Source organism: Apteryx rowi, unplaced genomic scaffold (genome assembly GCF_003343035.1).
Source record: "Apteryx rowi isolate R43461 unplaced genomic scaffold, aptRow1 scaffold_24, whole genome shotgun sequence".
NCBI lineage: Eukaryota > Metazoa > Chordata > Aves > Apterygiformes > Apterygidae > Apteryx > Apteryx rowi.
Window position 1 is genome coordinate 1,353,932 of NW_020448752.1, and position 19,607 is coordinate 1,373,538.

At 43.0% G+C, this 19,607-nt stretch overlaps 2 protein-coding genes across 12 annotated transcripts in view; both read left to right on the plus strand.

Moving 5' to 3' along the window:
* The first annotated feature begins 117 nt into the window (after window positions 1-117).
* On the plus strand, window positions 118-12,747 carry LOC112966247 (rho-related GTP-binding protein RhoG-like). 6 transcript variants are annotated; one of them, XR_003253558.1, is made up of 3 exons: window positions 118-495; window positions 2,474-6,353; window positions 8,217-8,778. XR_003253558.1 is itself a non-coding variant. In XM_026066165.1 (3 exons), the coding sequence occupies exon 3, from the start codon at window positions 8,238-8,240 to the stop codon at window positions 8,811-8,813; it is 576 nt and encodes a 191-aa protein (XP_025921950.1). In that variant the 5' UTR covers window positions 159-495; window positions 6,283-6,353; window positions 8,217-8,237; the 3' UTR covers window positions 8,814-12,747. The 6 variants fall into 6 exon arrangements, 5 of the variants coding, with proteins under 5 accessions (XP_025921951.1, XP_025921950.1, XP_025921954.1 ...); XM_026066165.1 differs by having other exon boundaries at window positions 159-495; window positions 6,283-6,353; window positions 8,217-12,747; XM_026066164.1 differs by lacking the exon at window positions 118-495 and having other exon boundaries at window positions 4,329-4,917; window positions 6,283-6,353; window positions 8,217-12,747.
* Window positions 12,748-12,905: 158 nt separating this feature from the next.
* TAF1 (TATA-box binding protein associated factor 1) overlaps window positions 12,906-19,607 on the plus strand; it is a 38,514-nt gene continuing 31,812 nt past the window's right edge. For 4 of the 6 annotated variants that reach the window (XM_026066226.1, XM_026066221.1, XM_026066222.1 and 1 more), the window contains exons 1-8: window positions 12,906-13,059; window positions 13,610-13,727; window positions 14,342-14,458; window positions 15,496-15,615; window positions 16,077-16,318; window positions 18,013-18,231; window positions 18,663-18,884; window positions 19,069-19,270. In XM_026066226.1, coding sequence (XP_025922011.1) covers window positions 12,934-13,059; window positions 13,610-13,727; window positions 14,342-14,458; window positions 15,496-15,615; window positions 16,077-16,318; window positions 18,013-18,231; window positions 18,663-18,884; window positions 19,069-19,270 — 1,366 coding nt within the window. In that variant the 5' untranslated portion in view covers window positions 12,906-12,933. The other 2 variants (XM_026066223.1, XM_026066225.1) reach the window with 2 other exon arrangements.

Sequence of the window (19,607 nt, forward strand, 5' to 3'; positions counted from 1 at the left end):
GCGGCGCGGCCGGGCCCGTCGCGCCGCTCGGTGGGACAGCGCGGGGCGGTGGCGCCCCGGCCTCGCCGTTACCCCCCGCCGCAGGCGCGGCCCGGACTCCTGGGTCCGTCGGCGAGCGGCCGGCGCGGGGCGGGAGGGTGCCCGGAAACGCCGTCGCGGCTTGGAGCGGGCGCGCGGGGCCTTCGGGAGCCGCGGCGCTGCGTGTCGCCTCCCCTTCCCCTCGGATCGGGCCCCCCCGCTGCGCTGCCCGAGGAGCCGCTGGACGCTCCGTGCCCGGTTGTTCCCTCTCTCTTTCTGCACCCTGCGCGTGTCCCGCGCCCACGCGTGCCTCTCCTCGTGCCTCCCCCGCCAGCCGTGTGCGCTGCGTCCCAGGCTGCTTTCCCAGCGTGCAAAACCCCGCGTCCTCTTCTGCGCCAAATCGAAATTACACAGCGTGCGGGCTGCGTTGGGCCTGCGTGCCAGCGTCCGGTTTGCACGCAGGATTCTCCGGAGAGGGTAAAATTACGAGGCGTATTTGGCGTTTTAGCCTTTGGAGGCTTTCCATGCAGTGTTGTTTTCAATGTTCTTCTTAGGAGGGACTTTACGGAGACCTTGGAAGAACAATGAAATCCACTATTTGCAATGACTTGTCAGGCGGAAACTGAGTGTGCTGTTTGATTTGCTCACATGATGAGGCTGCGGTTCTTTTGGAGCCCTAAGCGTTGTTATTGTCGCATATCAAATATTACAGAGGTCCTTATCTTTAAAATGCATATTGTATTTTTTCACTTTGCTATCTTACATCTGCATGTGTAAATCTCGTGGACCGCTGAGGGCCACTGGCCGCTGATAACTTCTGCTCAGTTTTTACAGATGCAGTACTGGGTGCAAATGCAGCTGGCCGCTTTTGCAATATCTTAGAGCTCGCTCTATCGTACAGTACACACTGAGCGCGTGCTTGCGTCTTAATCATATCAAAACTATTTAAAGAGACTTTTGAAAATTGTTATTGATGGAATGACCAAGAGTGGTTTGTTGTTTTTTCTTTGCCTCCCAATAAAATTTGGAGGCAGAGGGGGAGAAATCAAAGAGAATCAAAAGTGCATGGTTTTTTTTCTTGAAGGGAAAAAAATCTAGACTTTCCCAGTGTATACATTGCYCCCCAAATACAGCAGTGGCTTTGTTCCAACTTTTCTTAAAAGTACTGTTTTAGAGAGTGRCAATGAATGCCAGGTGACAAAAGGTAAACTGCTAGATTTTTTTCACCTCAGATGGAAATTGGAGAGACTTTAACTGGATTTGTCATTCACCCTGTAGTTTGTTTAATGCTCCTCTTAACAGAACCTGCTGTCAGAGATGTCTTCTTTCTTTTTTTTAACCAACAGTAATGAATAAGACCTTGCCAGAATCTTTAGAAGGTAGGAAGGACATCTATTACTCACTTCTTATAAACTGTGGATTGAGGTATCGGGGAACTATGGAAGTTGCCTGTAGCACCTCGGAGGTGCGTGGCGGATCCGGGTGTGGAATAGTGCAGTCCTGGCTTCCAGTCTTACCACCCTCAAAGTGTGTTAGGGTCATTCGTGTGTAAGGAAATTCTGAGAACACCCGTCATGACGAATCCCTGCTTTCGCATGTGGTTGCAGAAGGAAAATCAAGTTTAATATTTTGCAGCTTTTGATTATGGCAGGATCGGTTTCATTTTCATGTGCTGGGGATTCAGATATCTACTTGTGTTCGAGTGTTTAGTTCCTGTATGACTGTATCTGAACAGTTGCACCTTGTGTAGTGTGGTTTCATAGTTGTGCAGCTGCTTCTCTAGCTTGTGTCTAATGTCCTTTGGAAATGTTCATAATCCCCAGAATATAACCTTGGATTCACAGAATTTAAGATCATTGATGCCACTGATATTTGGTCACTAATTTCACCATTCTCCGATGAAATTTGGAGCATGAGTGCCTGTAGTAAAAGTGTTACAGTACTGAGATTTGTGGGGTTGAGATGCCCAAATCATCTCATGTATAATACATTCACTGTGATTCCCTAAGGAATACTGTTTATATAGTAATGCTGTGTGCATATCACACCTGCAAATAATTTTAAAACGATTAACCAATTTCAGCCAAATTCGAGGGGGTGGAGATCTTAAAAACATTGCATAAAAGGTTTTGGATTTTTTAATTTTTTTTTGAAGCAACTTTTTGTGCCAAAAAAAGGAAGGCCTTTATAGTGTCCGCACCGAGGGAAGAACTAGTGAGAATCGGGCTCTTGTTAGGTGTCAGAGAATGTGTTCAGGGGAGCCCAACCTCCAGGCAGAGGTCTGTAGACAGCAAGCCCCGCTGGTCCCCCCCATTCGCAGGACGTGGAGCTCTGCGACGTGGACTGTGCRGTTGCTGCCGTGGGGCTGGACTCGGGCTTGCCTTGTTATTTTATTTTATTTTATTTTTTCCTCTGGTGCCATTGTGGCTGTTGTGTGTTTTCTCTTGCTATACAGGTAAATGACGGGACAGAAATCAGTGCAAAAACGTTGAAAGGCGTTCAGAAGTTCCAGCAGATCATTCATTGCTGAAGGAATAGCGAGAGTGTTATGGATGAGGTCTCCTATTTAACTTCAGTGCTCTCTCTTGGCATGCATGTGTAGATACATTCTGAAAGTTTGGCACTTGTTCATTGCTTTGGCGCTTGAATAAAAAAATGGAGAGTAAGCTGAGCTATTATGGAATAGTAACACAGTCTTGATTAAACTGCTGAAAGCTCCTTTCTCTTCTCTGTAAGCTCTGGTGGCTAAACTGCATGAATCGAGAGTCTTTTAAACTCCTTTGCATGGGCAAAGTCAGTAGGACAGAGTTAGAGCTGTGTTATCTTTCCACCTCTTTGCTGAAAGTTTCCTATGTCAGGTGGACAGAGTGAATCAGCTCTGATCGCGTTTTTGTTACTGGAAGATGAGCAATTAAGTTGTTTAGATTTCTTAACTTCTGCTTCTCTTTGCTCCTGATAAAGCAGGATCAAACTTCTGAGCCTGCAGAACTGGGAGGGATAGATCAAAGGTGATGGCTGAACAGAACAGTGCAGGTTTTATGCTCATTGGCGGTGACTTCTGCTAAACTCCTAGTGCCTTTTCTGCTCGTATTTGGCCAAAATGGGCCTATCCAAACTGGAAGGTGAGATATGGAAGACCTGACAAACTCTTTCAAAATGAGATCATCAAAGAGCAATATCAAAGCTAAAATCCACCCAACAGAGAAAAGGCATCTAGCATTAGTGTTGCAAGGGCTCAAGCATATCCTGCTAAGAATTAGTTCCTCTGCCAAGAATTTTCAAAGTGCAGGAAGTATAAAAAGTATAAGGAAAATTTAGAAAGCCCCAGAAGAAATCAGGTTCGTGTTTCCTCCCTGTTTTCCTGTCACTGTTTTCTCCCTTTCCTCAACAGACAGGGAATGCTACTTCAGAAGTATTAAAGGAGGAAATCTAGAAGCTTTTTTCCCCCCACAATAAATATTTTGATGTAACCTTAAGTGCGATTTCGCTTATGATAGCTTGGGGGTGGTGGTGGTGGAAGAAGACTCCAAACAGTGAATTTCTCCAGCAAATGTCCCATTGCGCTACAGGGGAGCAAACTGTCCGTGTTAATGATACCATCAAGTATGTAATTAGGTCAGGACGGGAGCAGCTCTCCGGACAGTGTCTCGACAAGCAGACAGAAATCTTGCGCATTCCAAAGGAAGCGCCAGGTGTGCGGATACTGAGCACTGACTTTGCAGCATCCTCCGAGCAGCCCACTAACTCACACTGGAATGTTGGCTTTCTCCTTCAAAGCCTCTGATGGACAAGATAGAAATAACTCTCATCCCCGTATTTTTGCACAACACTTCTTTGGTTTTTTTTTTTTTTTTTTTTTGATTCTTTGAAAATAATTCCCATTCTGCTGTGACTGCTAGGGCTCTTGTCCATGTTCCAAGGATCTCCCACCTTAACCGTAATCGAGGGCCATTCTCTTGCATTGCTGGCAGCCTGCTGACTGTCAAAATCCAGAACGCTGCAACTGGAGTTACCTCTCACTCCTTTGGGCTCTGTGTTGGCTCTGTCTAAATTCCCAGTCTTCTTTTTGATGTGTTAAGGTGTTAATTTGTATTTTACTGTTTTTGACTTCTTATTACCTGTTGTACCTGGAGGTATACATGGAACAATCTGACTTTTTTCTTTACTTTCTCTAAAATTCTTCCTAAAAATTCTTTTGAAGCCCACCACAAAAAAAAAAAAAATCTATAAAATAATCTTTCTGCTTTTGGTCATGTTCATTGATGATGATTGATTGGAGAGTATGGCTATATATATATATATAAGCATATATTTAAACTCTCATAATATGCAGTGCCAAGCTCAAGGGTGCTGGAGAAATAAAAAGGAATTTTCCACTCAGCAATTTGAATCCCATCCTCTTGCTGTCTTAGGATAGTTTTATTGTCATGCAAATTGTTTACAAGAAGAAATAAATAGCGACTTTGTATATTATGAGCAAAGTGATTTGTGGATTTAATAGCAGAAGGTTAGACAGAGGTAATATTGTTTGCTTGCTTGCGGCTTAAATTAAGAAATCCTTTGTCTTCCATATGTAAATCTTTAACCAAACTACACCTGCTCACAGCCTACAGACTTCTGGAGTGTAGGAGCTTCCTTCTCTTCTTTGTTTTGATTAATGTCTCTAAATTTTGCATTCTAGTACTTAATCGTGTGAATCCTGTTTTTTTTTTTCCTTAGGCGGCATTTGCCACAAATGATTCCTTTTAGCGCAGAGGCCTGCAGAGGAGCCGACTTCAGAGCCTACAGGCTCTTTATTTGTATGCGTGTAGTTCATATTTAGTCTGATGTTTTGGCACGTTTGAACGGAATTATTTCCTACTGCAAATGTGGTTCTTCTAAAATCCAAGCCTTAGTCAGGTAATTGACAGAATTAATGCTGTAAAAGAGCAGTCGTATTCCAGGCTTTTTTGTTACCTTACTGCTATGCTCCCCATCAACAGCTCTAATGAATTCTTAAATAAAGCCCCAACAAAATAAGTAACCTTTGAAAAATATATTTCCGTTAGAAAATTTTGGGACAGATTGAATCAAGTTATTTAATCTACCCATGGTTCAGGGTACGTGTGGCTTTATAGTGTAGCAATATATAAAACTGCCTGTATTGCGTTATAATATTGGTGTGATGACACTCTGGACATCGAAGGCTGTTGCCTGCAGGTGGGGGTGCTGTTCTGGGGTACCTTGTGTTTCTGTGAAAAACCATGGACAGAAATGAATCGAGATGTGAGCCCTTGGGGGAGCTTCTGGTTTGTGTTTTAAAAACAGATTTTTTTTTTTCCAAGTCTTTGCAAGTTGTTTATTTTCAAAACTATGAACTGGACATAAAATACCTTGTGTATCTTGTTCTTCATATGACTTCTGTTGCTATACTTGAGTTTGTAATGCAAGTATCCAGCTAACGTAGCTCTGCCATCTCTGCGATGTCACTTTTTATCAACTGATCAAAATAGCTGTCCATCGCATGGTTAATTTGTTTGGGAAAAAAATGTTGCTCTGGAATTGCTGGTCACTGTTAAGGTTTGCAGCACCAGATCCTCTAGTATTTAAGCCAGAGACTTGAATTAAATGTGGGAATAAGCTTTAAAATCTGGACTCTCTATGCTGCAGTTCAGTAATATTGCCTTTGGCAGCAATGCCAGCTTATGAAGTTCCTCCCCTCTGTGGTTCGTTCCCACCATGTGCTACCTCTGGCTCGGTTGTACTGACGCAACTGAGTGTGGTCCTGCTCAGAAGACCGGATGGAACGACTCCTCCGCTGCTTCGTGTGTGTGGTCACAGCTGCGGAGGTAGCACGCTTCCCCGGAGGGAAGGGAAAGCAGGGTTTGGAAACAGCTGAAGACGGTGGGCCAGGGTGTCAGGGCAGGTAGCGAGCTGCCGTGCGGGGGAAACGGGAGTAGGGACTGGAATGGTGAGCGACAGTCGTGTCTTTAGATGTACAGCGTTACGGCATTAAAATACATCCGTTCTTCTGTCATTGTTTGCAGCAGCTAGACCTTCTGGGTTCAGAAATACTGTGCTGTATTATATGTTGTCAGTAACAGTGTTCAACCCCGATTAATAATAAAATGTTAAAAATGTTTAATTTGTAATGCTTTAAGTAACTTTATATTAAAGGGGTTTCAACTTGGGGTTTTGCAAAATGCCACAAATGTTTCTAAGCCTCTAATTTAAAAGATTTTACCTTTTAAAAAAAAATGTATTTATTTATTTATTTTCTCCTAGCCCTGTTAAATGAAAATCTTCGTGCAACTATTCTGGAATATTACAGGCAGGCCTGCTGTCAGTTTTTGCTGGTCAGTGATGTTCTTCATTTTGCTGATTAACTTTACAATTTGCAGTTGCATACATCTCTTTATGTTTGACTGTAGCCTTGAAGTGGGTTGACTGCTATTTTTAATGCCTGGTGGAATTCACACGTATGATTTTCTGTCAAAACTCAAAAGTACCTGCTAGATTTCATTTTAGGTGATTCATGTTGTTATAGAAATTTAATTGCTGCTGTTTTCACAAAGGAGAAACTGTTTCTGCATCTTCCTCCTGCTTCTCTCCTCCAACTTCCTCCCCTGCAGGGTGTTTCAGGATCAAGGTTTCTCTGCACTGCTTCCCGCGACTGATTGATTTTCAGTAATGAGTGCGTATGTATTTTGATACATCCTAAAGCACTGTATGGTGTAGTGAGCACAGTCAATATCACTCACTCGAGTTGCCTGTTGCAACTTTGTCCCAAAGCTTAAGGTAGGCTGTTTCCACTTAGTACAGAAGAATTACGTGCGCTTACAGTGGGAAGACAGCAGTACGTAGGTACAGACTATGTCAAAAAGGACAGGGCTGAGACTTAAACAGTAGGAAATTGTTGGTTTGTTTGGATGGGCTTGAAGGGGAAGTTGGCGGAAAGGGATTTACTAATGAATTACTTCACTAGTGCTCATTTTGATATGTTCTTTTTGCTATTTCAGTGGTGTCTGAGCTGTGATTTTTCTGGAATGTGCAGTGTAGTCCCTCCCACTGTTTGTTTTTTTTTCTCCTGTTTGAAGCAGGGTATTTTCTGCTGGTTGCGAGTTGGGGCTTACAGATAGTACCTCAAAGGCATTTAGGTGAGAAGGCAGATGCAAGTTCCTTCTTGTTCGAGCTGGTAGTGGAAGTTCCAGCATGAAAATGTGCAACAAATGAGTCTGCTTGTAGTTGTTTCATGCTATTTTCAAAGTTCCTGCTGTTCATGTGATAAAGGTTTAGAATGAAATGAGTTTTAGGCTATGTCTATTTGATTATCACTCCTACACCTTAGGTATCAGGGAGGGATAGGGAAGCCTTTACGCATCAGGTATCTCCAGTAACAATCCCACAACCTGCCTAGGAAAGTTACTTGATTGCTGGTCTCTCATAGCATGTGTTTTTCTAATGCTCAGTATAAGCTTTCTTTATTGCAGCTCAAGCCTATTAAGTTCTGCTTGTTCTGTCACTGATTAGTGAGAATAATCTGTTCTTGGCTTCTTTAGAAAAATTCTTTTACGTATTCTAATCTGGCTATGATGACTAATTATACTTCAAAGAACAGCTTTTCTTGTAAGTGCTACTTTCTGAACCTTTTATCTGGTGTCCTCTCAATACTGCAGTTTCTTGAGGTCTAACTGATGCTGAGTTGAGTGAATTTTTCTAGCAAACAGTATTACTGCAGGCCAGCAATGGATATATCAGTTTATTATAGAATTCTTGCAGGCTTCTTTGTGCTAAACTGTTTAGACAGTAGAATATGTGGACAAGAAGTGTCAGTTCAGACTCTGTGTGTGTGTGTGTATAACCTACAAATGATAGAGTATCTTGTTATTGTGCCTGCGGCCACAGTCCCTTTCCACTTGCAGGTACCTTCTAAAGACATGTCCCTTTTGCCTGTGGGAAACTGGCTGTTTATGACAAGACTGAAAATTTGGCTAATTTTACTCATGGTTGGAAGGCAGCCAGCTGTCACTGAGTTCTCAACTTGTTCTGTCTCCATTTCACTCTTGCCTTTCTAGCCTATACACTCTTTGTAATGGGTTCTGCGACATCTGGCCACAATAATAAATTGTTAGCAATATTAAAAACACTTGCTTAAGTTTATCTTTAAAATCACTATCATTGAGTGTGCTTTTCCTAACTTTTCTTCTTGCTTTGTGCAGGACTTCTTTTCTGGATAAAGAATGCAGACCATAAAGTGCGTAGTTGTTGGAGATGGCGCTGTGGGAAAAACTTGTCTTCTCATCAGCTATACCACCAATGCCTTCCCAGAAGAGTACATCCCTACTGTGTTTGACAACTACAGTGCCCAAATGACTGTCGATGGCCGGACGGTTAGCCTGAATCTCTGGGACACTGCGGGCCAGGAGGAATACGACCGCCTGCGCACGCTATCCTATCCTCAAACCAATGTATTTGTCATCTGTTTTTCCATTGGCAGCCCCTCTTCGTATGCAAATGTGAGGCACAAATGGCATCCTGAAGTTTCTCACCACTGTCCTAATGTTCCCATTCTTTTAGTGGGCACCAAGAGAGACTTGAGAAATGACCTGGAAACAGTTAAAAAATTGAAAGAGCAAAGCTTGGCTCCCACTACCCCGCAACAGGGGACTTCACTGGCTAAACAAATTGGAGCAGTCAAATATTTGGAGTGCTCAGCGTTGAATCAGGAGGGTGTTCGGGAGGTGTTTGCTGAAGCTGTGCGTGCAGTTCTGTATCCTGTGACAAAGAAGAATACAAGAAAATGTGTCTTATTGTAGTTACCTCGGATAATGGGTGTTCAAAGTTGAATATTGACTAGAATCTTGGAGGGCTCTTTGAGTTAAACTGAAGATTTGCGTCTTGCACTAACAGCTCTAAGCAGAAATGGTTTATGCAAAGAATATTCTTGCAGTCTTATTGCTTCAGGGAAACTGAAACAGAAGAGGTTTTTTGGTTTTTGTTTTTTTTCCTTCCAACTGAGAGGTCAAACATCAACTTAATTTCTAAAGTTTTAGTCTCCAGCTTCTCCAGGGATCACTTGGCTTCTGTTCTTATTTAGTGGAGGAAGAAAAAAGAGGGGACTTCTTTGAAGCCAATCTTCTTTACTAGATAACCATCAGTTACTGGACTTGCTGAAAAGCACAAATTCTGATAACGTTGCTTTAAGTGTAGCTGCTGCTTTTCCTATCCCTTCTTTACTGATCAAATTGGTTTTAGAAAACAGAATTCTGGCTGTCCAATTGTTGTTTTAATTTGTCGATTTAAAGCTTGAAAACCATTTGTTTACATGCAAAAACGCCTGTAGTATTACTGAGCTTCACTTTATAGTGAACTTGTGATCATTTATATGAAAAGTTAACATATGGCATATTTAATCCAATGAGCAAGACACAGGGAACACCTTCAGTAATTTTTTTCATAGAAGCAGGAACTGATTTCTCCTAATGTAAAGAATTTAGGATAATGGTGAATCACTCAGATGAGTGATTTTTGTGCTGTTGAATGGAGAGGTGGAAGAGTAGTTTAGATACAAGTCTTCCATAATCTTCTAAACTGAGTTAAGGTTTTATTTCACTCTCCAAAGAGACTTTACATTCTGAGAATAAAGTTACTGTTATCTGCTTGAGGTAATTGGGATGACGCTTCTCAAAGCAAGTTTTTCGGTGTGATCCCACTTTCCCTTTGATGAATTCCAGAGACTTGGTAGAAGCCTGTTTGCTCTCGAGGAATTCCTGGCTTCACTTCTTAATGCTCTTGGAGTCGCCACATGAGATTTCATGGCAAATTCCTTTGCTGTTTTTCTGGCAGATCATTGACAGAAAATTTGGAAGCTCTATTTACAGGAATCGGGAACCCTTGTTTCCTCCTGGCAACTCACTGATAGTTCCAGTTAAATTTTTAATGGTTAGCCAGTCACTGGATAGATTTACCTGAGCAGTTTTCTCCCGTCTACTAGGTGATCACATATTATAAACTGTTTTAACTGATGTTCCATTTATGTACTTTTTAACCTTCTCTGGTGGCTATAGCGAATGGCTGCTGGCTTTTGCTTTCAGAATATGCACTGTTTTTTATGTGTGATTCTGGGACCAGCTGAGAAATGAGCGCATGAAACCTTCTTTAGACTTAACCTTAGAGCCTGGTGGTATGAAAGGAGCATGCTTCAAAGATATTTTGTATGAAACCAATGGTGCTGGCCTGGGCTTTGTTGTCTCAAATTGACAGTGCTGTCTTTGTCCAGATGCAGCCTTGACTGGTAATTCAGAACTTGCTGTCTTATGATTTCCACACATGCGAAACTGTACTGTCTATACCCTGGACAGAAAACAGCCTCATTTTAGCAAGATAACAGAAAATACATCAACAAGGTTATTAGGGATCTTGTGTTAAATTAACCTTGGTTTATCTGATACAGACAGAAATATCAGGTAGAGAGAGACATATTCATATTTGTGCCATCATTCCCCTCTGAAGAGGATGTGCCTTTCTTCAGCTAGTGTAACTGATGCTGACACTAACTACAATTTCTGTATATCTGATGTATGCTTATACTGGTATTGCTTTAGGAAACAGCAACCCAGAAATTAAAAACTGCAGTTTATCCAAATATTGGTATATGTAGCTAGCGAAGCAACACCGAGTTCCAAACATTGCCTGACTGCGGACAACACCAAAATATCTGTAATGCCTGATGTCCGTAGCAACCTACGGACTTCCGTTTATTTTTCTTCACCAAGTGCCATTGTCTGGAGTGTCTTTGCATCTTTTGCACTTGTAGAGGAAGTGCTATTCCAGCTGTGGCTCCTACCGCAGCATTCTGCAAGCTGTAAGGGAACAGAAGTATTTCAGTGATGTAACTTCTGCTCACCACTTCCTGCCTTTACTTTAGTAGGTAGGCCTTTAACGTGGGCTTGACTTGCAGGCAGCAATAATTCTGTGCCTTGTAATTCACAATTATTGTTCTGTAGGTAAATTTCAGCAACTAAGTAAATAGTTTATCATTGTTTAAAATGTATTTATTTAAGCCAGTTCACATTTTTTGAATGCAGGTCAGGCCTAAATCAACAGTCTAGTTACCTTGGTGCAAGCCCATAACTTTTGCTTAATTCAAAGATGTACTTTAAAAAGTTTGTGATATGTTTTAACTGTTCTTAAATAGACTTTTTATTTCAGCAACAGGCACCTCTTTTTTTTTTTTTTTTTTTTTGCTACACAAATTTGCAATTTTGTACTGAAGCTACTACTGTTTTTTAAAAGTTTTTACTCTTTTAGATATTGGAATCTTGTAGCTCTGCATCTTTTGTGGATATTCCTAACTGGATGACAATAATTGTATGGAGAAGAAGTCCCGTGAGCAAATATTGTCACACACATCCTGTTTCTGTAGGCTCACAGTGCAGCCATCCTGTGTTAACTGGAAGAGGGTATGGAGAGAGAAAATTCTACTGCTTGATCAATTTGTTTGAATTGATTACATTGATTGCATTATACTAGAACACTTTATCCCCATCTAGATAACTTAATCACTAGATTGCACAACAGTACTGAAGAGATTAATATCATTGTGATGAAAATGAGCAGAAAGTGAACTTTGAACAGATCTATGAAAACTTTGACTGTTTTCAGAGTACCTCATGAATAGACTAATTCAAATGCCTTGTATTTCTGTGTCTTTCTGTCAAGAGGAGCAAAAATCCTGCTGGTCTGACAGTTCATGTACTCTAGCATCTGATTTTCATGAGAATGGACTCCAGGGGTGCACAGATCCAATGAACTTTTCCATTCAATGGGCATTCTCTCAGTTATGATCTTCCCTCTTTTTTTCTGTAATTCTTGATGCGTTTTATTGTAAGTAGTCCAGTGCTTCAGTCTACAGTCCACTCCCTTCCTCCCACTTTTTTTTTTTTTTCCTGTGGACAGGTAACAAATACAGACTTTAAACAATCACATAGCTGGATTTTGTCTGTTTTCATAAGACCAGAATACCCCAGAGCGAAGTTATGAGGATTTCCAAAACTGCTCAAGATTCCTTCTTACCGAGTAGAAACGCAGTGTGCGTGTTACCATTCACAGAAGAGACTTTCCACAAAGAGACTGATTTTAATCTTTAAGCATGTGAATAATTTCTCAAATACGTAAGGATTTTTTTTTTCTTAATGTCATTCAAGCCATCCACACCGAGCTGAGCAGTCCAGGTATTCTGCGTCCAAAGGACGTCATGAAGCACGTTTAGATGTATAAATGCTTTGTGCCGTTTACAGCTGTAGCTATTTATATGAAACTTAAACTAGGAAAGCCTCCCTGTGCTTTATCGTCGAGTGCTAAACCTCGCTCTGTAGAAGTCGTGGTGCTGCCTGGGCTAACCTAAAGGAGCAGATTGGATCTCTAATAAGGGCTTTCCCCCACCCGGCCGAACGGGATGCAGCGCGCGCCCCCAGCAGCGGAGCCCGAGCCTCTACGTGTGGTACTGATGCATACACTGGCAACTTGATTTTATACGATAAGAAATGTGTATTACAGCTAACAATTTTTAAAAGATTTTTTTTTTAAATTATGCAAAATTGTAATAAAACTTTCTTCATCTCTCTGGCTGCCTTATTAACTCACTCCCTTTTTTTTCCCTCCGTAACGCAGCTGTTCTAAACGTAGTTCTTTCCTGTGGAAAGCCAGACTCGGTCTCTTAAATGCAATAAAGGATTTTGGGTGAACTTGGAAGCCTGCGCGTTCTTTGGTCTTGCCTCAGGCCGTTGCGCGGCCGTTGCGCCCGCGCGGGGCCGCTCTTCAGCCCGAGCCGGGGGCGCGCGGCGGCCCCGCCCCGGCAGGGCCGCGGCCTGGTTCCGCTTCCGGTTCGCGTTGCGGTTCCGGTTCCGGTTGGGGCGCGGCGCCGCCGCCGCCGCGATGTCGGACTCGGATAGCGATGAGGAGGCCGAGGGCGGCCGCGCCGAGCCCTTCTCGCTGGCCGGGTTCCTCTTCGGCAACATCAACGAGGCGGGGCAGCTGGAGGGCGACAGCGTCCTCGACAAGGTAGCGCGGCCGCCGCAGCCTGCTCCCCCGTGCCGGCACCGGCGAGGGCGGGCTCGCTCTGCGGAGGCGGCGATTCGGCTGGGCCCGGCCCGGCTGCCGCTGCGGGCTCCGGGCCGGGGGGGGGGGTGCCGGTGGTGCGGGCTCCGGGACGGGCCGGGCCTGGGGAAGGTCCCGGTGGTACGGGCTCCGGGATGGGACCTGAGACGGGGGGTCCCATGGCTCCGGGCTCCGGGATGGGGGTTCCCGGTGGTTTGAGCTCCGGGACGGGACCGGCGGGAGGTCCCGGTGGTGCGGGCTCCGGGATGGGACCTGAGACGGGGGGTCCCGTGGGTGTGGGCTCCGGGACGGAACGGGCCGGAGGAAGAAGGGCTCCTGGTGGTGCAGGCTCCGTGCCGGGACCCGACCAGGGGGAGATCCCAACGGTCTGGGCTCCGGGATGGGACCAGGCAGCAAGTGCCGGCTCTGGGATGGGACGGCGCAGCTGAGGGCTTAGCCTGGCTGGTGGAGCTGGAGGACTCTCCCAGCTGGGATATGGCTTTGGTCTCTCCAGGAATCCAAGAAGCACCTGGCTGGGTTGGGTGCCCTGGGACTGGGCAACCTGATCACTGAGATCACAGCAAGCGAGGACGATAACGCAGAGGCTGATGGAGCCCATCTGGATGAGGAAGGTGAGGCCCTGGGTTAGCTATAGTTAAATGATGGAGAACCTGTGGGATCAGAGCTCTTATTAGAGAAGAATAAACACCTAGGTCTTCTAGGGCTGAAAGGAAAACCATGATGTTATTTGGTCACAGCTCGTCTGACAAAGGCATCACCTCCTTTTTCTTGCCAGGGTTAATCTCACTTTATCTCTTGATCCTTTTTGCAAGTTACTCTCTTAATCTGTTTAGTTTTTCACTTCTTGTCTCTTTTTCCTCATAAATAAATTTATTCTATGTTTTTCTCTATTTTAAATTCTTACAATCCTATTCAGTGCCCAGTCTATTGTTATTATTTCTTTTTATTCTTGAGTCTGTTGAACAGTCTCACTGAGTGAAAGGTGTCTCTTGTGTTAAAGCTGGTTACTTCTTATCAGTCTTTATAGGAAATTGAAGTGTTGGAGCTGTTGCCTGGAATGAAGGGAAAAAATCTTCTGATGGGAGAAGTTAATCAAATGCTTTGTTCCTCTAAGAAATGGAGATGTAGAGAAGGAATCATATGTGCATAGTGAAGTCAGATGTTAGTAATATATATCAAAATTAAGTGTTGTGTGACTAGATTTTTTTTTTCTCTCTGTTCTCAGGTTGGGTTAAGAGCACAGAAGATGCTGTTGATTATTCAGATATCAATGAAGTGGCAGAAGATGAGAGCCGTAGGTATAAGCAGGCAATGGGCAGCCTTCAACCAGTTCGAAGACCAGGTAAGTGGGATAAGTATTACTTAAAAGAGGCTGAAGTGACTGGCAGTTAGTGATATGTGTTTGGGACAACTGGCCTTGAAACTGGTTCTCTTAAGAGTTGTGTTATTGTGCCCTTCTCACTCATTGCTTCAAGAACATAAGCTTTTGGAAAGCCTTGTTCACTGGATAAAGGTTCTGCTAGATATGTTCCTTTTTTTAATGGCTGAGTTGCTCTTCAAAGTTAAACTATACTCAGAAGAGAAACCAGGTTCTTTCTTTTGCCATGGGATCCCCTGCAGAGAATACTTGATACCTGCTGATCTTTCTTTAACCTCTGTTCTTAGGAGCAGGGCTATGCAGGCAGTCAGCTCCTTCTCAGAGAGTAATCTAAGACAGAGTTGAGGTCCTGATCCCTTAATGAGTCACTGCAACCATAATATCTCTCTCCTGTTTTGCCTCTGCATTCTTTTGTCAAAAATTACTGTTCTCCAGAAGGCACTTTGGTTCTCTTATCAGTCCCAGAGCTCTGTGGCAGAAACAAATTTTCAAACATCTGTGGCTTTTCCCTTTCAGTAGTTGCTAATGCAATTGCTAAATCTTTTGCTTATCTCTTAAAGTTGTGTTATGCTTTACCTTTCTGTTGTCATATTGTTGCTGGTGGGATGTAAAGTTGATTTGGACTTTTCAACCTTATTTTCTTATTTCTTTAGCAGCTTTACTAGCTCTGCAAAGCTTGAGTAAAGAGAGGTGATGACAGTATGTTTTTCTTCTTCTTCTCTTTTTTTTAAGTGCTCCTGCTTGCTTGCTGTCAGTTTACTCTTTTTCTCCCATTCCACTCTTTCTTAAATTCCAATTTTGCAAATGCTTTTGTGCAGGAAAGCTGAAGTTGTGAGAGTTTGGGGTCTAGTTAAGCAAAAAGAATGGTCATCTTACTAAGCTAGTGTGGAGACATGATCGCCTCTACAGGTTGGGACAGAGGGGATGATATAGCTGGGGAAGGGTGTCTGGTTCCCTTTTATTATCAGCTTAATACGCATTCTTGTCTCCTGGCTGGTTAGATGAAGATGAGGATGATTATGATGCTGACTGTGAAGATATTGATTCCAAGTTGATGCCGCCGCCACCCCCACCTCCAGTACCTGGAAAGAAAGAAGATGAAAAGGATGCAGCTGCCACTGGTGAGTGAGGGCTTTCTTCTCTCTGACGGTATGGTTTGTCTGAAGGAAGCAGACACTGCTGCATAGCAATTCATTCTGCGGCAAGCACCCGAGCGTGATCAAAGTTCTGTCTGCAGACTGCGTCTGAAGGTGGGTCTTTGTCCTGATATGCAGTGAAATGGGACTGTCTGAAGCGAGCTCTTAGGTAAAATAGAGAGTGAAATATTTTATTTCTAGTGACTGTTAAAATACTGATATTCACAATGAAACTGCTTTTTTATCTCATCCTCTCAGTTGTGGCTGGGAAATTCACCTGGAACGCTTAGGATAAAATGACAAGTTAAACCAGAATGGTACTCGCAACAATTACAGAGGCTTAAGCTTTGCATAATTTGATATAAACAGTAGATGTGGCATTATGGGGTTGTACTAGGGGACRGGGAGGAAACCTGTTTGTTTATAAGGTGCTTGTTCTATTGTAGTATCTGAAGATGGAGACGGTATCATTTTGCCCTCCATCATTGCTCCTTCCTCTGCTGCCTCCGACAAGGTGGATTTCAGCAGCAGCTCTGATTCTGAGTCAGAGATGGGACCTCAAGAAGCCAGGCAGGCAGAATCCAAGGAAGGCAAACTCACACTTCCTCTTGCAGGAATCATGCAGCGAGATGCTACCAAACAGTTGCCAAGTGTTACAGAGCTCTTCCCGGAATTTCGGCCAGGAAAGGTATAGTAAGAGATATGGGGAAGCAACAGAAACTCTATTATATGAGCCCTCTAAGAATGAATGATAAAGTATTAAGGGTATGCAGCCCGTAATCACTTGGGTGTTCTGGCTTGTCTCACTCTTTTCTGTTTTAGTTTCTGTGGGCTGCTGTTTCCAGACCGCTTTACATGCGGTGCTTTTCCTACCATCTGTAGGAGCCTCTTTAAAACGTGTCATATAAATCCGAGTGTGAAATAATGTTTTGCTGTTCTTTAGAACCATGGCACAGATCTATTAAGATGTTTTTTTTCTGGTGGAGTAGAGAATGCTTTTGCCAGATGGTTCAAAAATGGAATGATAACTTAATCTGCTTGCTTTCTGGCTTTTCTGCCAAATATTTGCTCCTCTCATGCTGTTCTGAACTTGGTGTGCTCTTCCTAAAACAATCTGCAAGGTCTGTGTCCTTAACTCTCTTTCAAAACCACTGTGATTATGGATCAGAGATCGTATCAGTAACAATTTGGTTGAAAGAATGGTGGGGCAAATCATAATTCTTTGCTTTCTTGTACAGACTGAATTCTTTGGCAGTGATTAGAAAAGTATTGTAAATGAACTTTTCACTATAAGCCTTGACTAGCTTTTTTTTTTTTTNTTTTTTTTTTTTAAGATAAATATGACTGAAAATTGATCAGTACCAAGTAGTGAATTCCTATAGATTTGGTCAGGAGGACTGGTTGATGTCTAAGAAGGTGCATGTTTATGCAGTACTGTTTATCCTGATGGAACCACTTAAAACAGCCTGTGGAGAAGCAGACTTCGTATTTCACTAAACTGTTAGGAGCTTAACTATGCCTGAGACCTCTGCCCTTGGTAAAACCTCACTGAAACTGGCAAAAGGGTTCAGAAGTTACTTGGTGGAGTTTGGGGGAGAAGGATAACATGGATGTGGGCAGAGATGGACAGCGTGATCATACAAACATTATTTCCTCTGGAGATCAGGGCAGCAAATAAATAGATGGCTTTGCAAATCTTTGTCTTGATTCCTGTTTCCTAAATTTGTCAGTTCATTTGGGAATAATGCTTTGCCTCTTTAAAAGGGTACTCGGAAGATAAATTTATCAGTGCTTAAAAGGCAGTGATCATCATCATAGAAAATACGGAAAGGAAAGTTTGCTATTGCCATTAGTGCAGTTTTTTGGAGGTATACAGTAGACAAATAGGGAAACTGAATTGTGTTGGAGGTGAAAGAAATGTAGTATTTCTGGTCTGTGGTGTTTGTTTCTATCCGATTGCTTAAGAAATCTCTGTTTGTATAACTTTGTCTGTTCTCCTAATGATTTTATCAACTCTTCTTCAGTCTCCATGTGTCTTGCTGAAGGTTATGAATTGTTCAATAAGGAAATAGTTATTTCCAAGTACTGTCTCACCCCACGCCCAAGGTGTAAAGGCATTCTTTCCTCCCTGTTTTAAGTTTCTTTGCTTCTGAAATTAAGAATAAATCCTTTTGAAAAACAGGTGATGTCAGAGATGGATCAGAAACTTTTTTCAAGTATAACAATGAGCTTGTTGCCTGCTTCGGGGATTGGGGTTGTAATACAGGTCAAGTACAGGATTTCAGAATGCTCTCTTTCATTATTGCTTTTCAGAGAGGGAAAGACAGACAAGCATTCCACGGCACTTTTCTTGTCTGACCCTCTTGTTTTTTCCTATTGTAGGTGCTGCGTTTCCTCCGTCTCTTTGGCCCTGGAAAGAATGTTCCCTCAGTCTGGCGTAGTGCCCGAAGGAAACGCAAGAAGAAACATCGGGAGCTGGCACAAGAAGTGCAGATACAGGAGGGTGAAGTTGTAGTTGAGAGTGGAATGGAAGGAAAATCTCCCTGGGAATATGAGTTTGCTGCTCCTCCCCCTCCTGAGCAGTGCCTTTCAGATGATGAGGTGGGATATCTGAGTCTTAGAGAGGGTCGCCAGCTAGCACTGGGGTAATACTGAATTGGACAGCGACATKTAGTGTAAAGAGCTTTTCCTCCAAGGCAAAACTGGAGGACAGGGTTGGCTTGTATTCCAGCTATGCAGAGGCTCCTCTCCAGACACTAGTCAGTGACTTCAGGTGATTGCTTTTCACTGAGAAGGCTGCGTCCATGGTACAGGATTAATAGGAGAGCTTATCCTCTTTGTATCAAGAAGAAATCTGTGTGTTCTTGGAAGCCTTAATTGCAGAACGTTCTTAAGACAGCTAGTAAGTATGGAAAAGCACTTTKTAGAAATACTTTTCTCCTTTGAGAATGAGCTGGGAAATTTGAAGGAAGAAACTTGTTTCTGACACTTAGACCATCAGTGTAATGATCCTCTCCTTTGCTCTGCTTCAGATTACCATGATGGCACCTGTGGAATCCAAATTTTCCCAGTCAACGGGTGATATAGACAAAGTAACAGATACAAAACCTAAGGTGGCAGAATGGCGCTACGGCCCAGCACAACTCTGGTATGACATGCTAGGGATCCCTGAGGATGGCAGTGGATTTGATTATGGTTTCAAGCTGAAAGAGAAGAAGAAAGAGCAGGAAGTTAAAGGACATGCAGATGAGAGGGTGAGAGGAACTGCAAGGGAAGGAGTGGAGATGTGTACGGTGCTGGGGATTGCTGCACAATGAGAGCTTGGTCTTGGGCAGGTGGATGGCTGTGCAGTAGATAATATGAAACTTAATTTTTCTTCTTTAGCTTAAAAGCATAAAGTCATTGCAGGTCTTTAAGCAACTGTTCTTTCCTCTCCAGGACGCAGGGTTGATGGATGAGAAGGATGATCTGCTAGCTGATGAGCACTTCCTTATGGTGACACAGCTCCAGTGGGAGGATGATGTTATCTGGAATGGAGAAGATGTAAAACACAAAGGGACTAAAACACAGCGGGCAAGTTTGGCAGGCTGGCTGCCGTCCAGCATGACTAGAAATGCCACTGCATACAATGCCCAACAAGGTAAGCAGTGATCTGGCATCTTGGTAGGATCTTGAGTGACTGTGTTTGGTGTAGTTGAGCTGATTCATTGCATGCTTTCTTCTCAAATACAGAACATAGTTCTTCCTGTCAGGAAACGTTTTTGATTAAATTGCAGCTCCACGCAGAATTCTGTCTCTTATTTTCTTTCCAGAAACAGAGTTAGGTCCCTTCTGTTGAAGAAAATATCAATTCTGGCTTTGTTCTCTCCATCTGGAGTACAGGATACTTGATCCATCTAAATTCGTATCAAGGAATGGTACACTTAGAATATCTGCCCTTTATGGGCCAATGGAATTTTCTGTATATGTTTTTATTT